Here is a 2,227-nt window from a genome sequence, read left to right on the forward strand (position 1 = left end):
CAACTAACTGGATCATATCAGTGCGGCTTGAAACCTGCCAAAGCCACCATTGAGCAGAAAAGGAGCTGCCCTTAGACGCAATGGCACGCGATTTTCTAATTAGGGAACGCAGCAAAATTTAAAGTGACGTTGAACTCAATTTTGAGCTCCGAATGGCCGCAATAGATAGCTTGGTGCAGTGCAGCATTTGCCAGCATAAAGGAGACAAAAATAAATTGGTCTAGGTAGATATAAGAAGTATATATTAACTGTTAAGTAGACGCCCAAGTATCCTCTCCCTACTTAATTGGAAACAAAGAGTGTTCGGAAATCGAATTAATAAACTAGATTCAGTCTCAATGGGAAAGCAAAGGATGTGTCTCAGTAGTGGGACATTTTCTCAAGCAATTCGGTGAGTGTGATTTTAGAATTTTAAAAATAGATTTCTAATAATCGTGCTCAATTTCTTAAACATACGAAGGACTTTTAACTTTTTTTTACTAATTTGTATCAATCGGTTATTTTTGTTTTAGCTGTAACCTGATTTATATTAATATTTAAAGTTTGATTAAAATTTTAAATATATTTTAATATAAACGTTTTCTCCTAGCGGCCAAACTGTTCAACAAATTTACGTGTGTAAAAAACTCTCTTTCATTCAGATACTGATGCCGAAACTCAGCAAAATTACATAAAACAGCAAACTTCAGTAACACAATTAAATATCTGAAAAAAGTATGTAGTATCGAAATTGATAGAAATGAAACTACGAGATATTTATAATTAAACATAAAATTGAGTAAAACACAGGAGTTATTTACCACAAAATGTTAAAATGATTAAAGCAATTATTTACGCCAATTAGGTGTTACAACATGTTAGGACAACATAAACTGTGCAATTTTATAATTTTGAAAAATTTACATGCCGTAAGCTCTAAAACAAAAACTTCAAAAAGCAAATATGACTAAATAAATAAGAGGAAAATGATGTTATTTTTAGTGCAATTAAACCAGTAGTCCATTTTTAGTATTTAAGGCTTCAGCATAGCCTTTTGAATGAGTACAAAAGTTTTTTCATTAATAAAAGCAAGGTAAAATATAGAAAATTTATATTTCAACCGCGTGTAATACAATACTTTAAAAGCGGCGTTATTGAAAACCAACATTTTCGGTAATCGATTTATTTGTTGTTGTTTTTTTGGGAAAGTGCGTCAGTGTAGTGCTGTAGAAAATAGCTTCGCATCTTACAGGAATTTCAACAAATGTCGCTATTTAAAAATTATTTAGCGCATCAATCCGTTTTTCATGCTTTGTAAAGACGTACGTAGCACGATTTCTGTTTAGACAGCCTTATTAAAATGAGCATTTAAAAAAATACTTTTTTGTTTTGAATAATTTGGAATTTGCATGACGTTAAATTTCTTGATTGGTATACAAATTTCTCGCTTAATATTTGTGCAAAATACAAAAACCTAGTTGTATTGGAACAAAAATTTGGATAANTTCATGTAAGAAGAAAACCTTCTCGGCTGTCGGATTTGGCCATGAAAGTATGCCTTTCTTGTCTATACAACAGAGTGCCGTGATGGAACCCAAAACCTGAACTAAATTCGATGAGCGAGGTAGTAACTCACTTTCACCATTCCATAGTTGCCACCAATTGCGGAAGACATTTGAACGTAGCAGCGAAATATTATCATAGTCAAAGGTTGGACTGTCCAAATCTTCTTCGAATGATTTTTCGGAGTCTTTGGTGATAAGAACTTGTGGTATTCTGAGAAAGCACTGCAATCTTGCGACTCCCCACAAATTCATTGATATCCACATGATGGGGAAGATGAGTGGAAGTAGTGGTATCACGGCGGCTGCGGGTGTCTCTAGGAAAACGTATTTCCAGTAATGTTGCTCATCGGGATGCCTACCCGCACTAGGCGAACTGCTTAAACCATTTATGCGCAATAGACCGGCGAAAAGTGTCAGACATAGGGCACATATGAATCCCCATTGTTGGATGTACTTCGTCACCAGCTGCATATAATAAAGAGAAATCAAATATAGATTTGTTAAGAGAATAACATTATAAATCTGATCAATTCGAGATCGAAAACTTCGGCGATCTTTGTTATTTTCTTTTCCATAAGTAGAAAATGCTTCTGCTTTAACTAAGTAAGTCCAGATCATAAATTGATTAATCTTGATTGATTGATTGATTAAATTGATTTTATCTAATATCACATTTACCCACC

The 2,227-nt window shown here is 33.8% G+C and overlaps 1 protein-coding gene across 1 annotated transcript; it reads right to left on the minus strand.

Moving 5' to 3' along the window:
- Positions 1 to 1,427: 1,427 nt before the first annotated feature.
- LOC108364917 (transmembrane protein 94-like) lies at positions 1,428 to 2,038 on the minus strand. The gene has a single exon (XM_017618804.1). The coding sequence runs from the start codon at positions 2,013 to 2,015 to the stop codon at positions 1,428 to 1,430; it is 588 nt and encodes a 195-aa protein (XP_017474293.1). The 5' UTR covers positions 2,016 to 2,038.
- Between the last annotated feature and the right edge of the window lie 189 nt (positions 2,039 to 2,227).

The sequence above is a fragment of the Rhagoletis zephyria genome, unplaced genomic scaffold (assembly GCF_001687245.7).
Source record: "Rhagoletis zephyria isolate East Lansing unplaced genomic scaffold, Rhagoletis_zephyria_1.1 Rzeph_scaffold_01709, whole genome shotgun sequence".
Taxonomy (NCBI): domain Eukaryota; kingdom Metazoa; phylum Arthropoda; class Insecta; order Diptera; family Tephritidae; genus Rhagoletis; species Rhagoletis zephyria.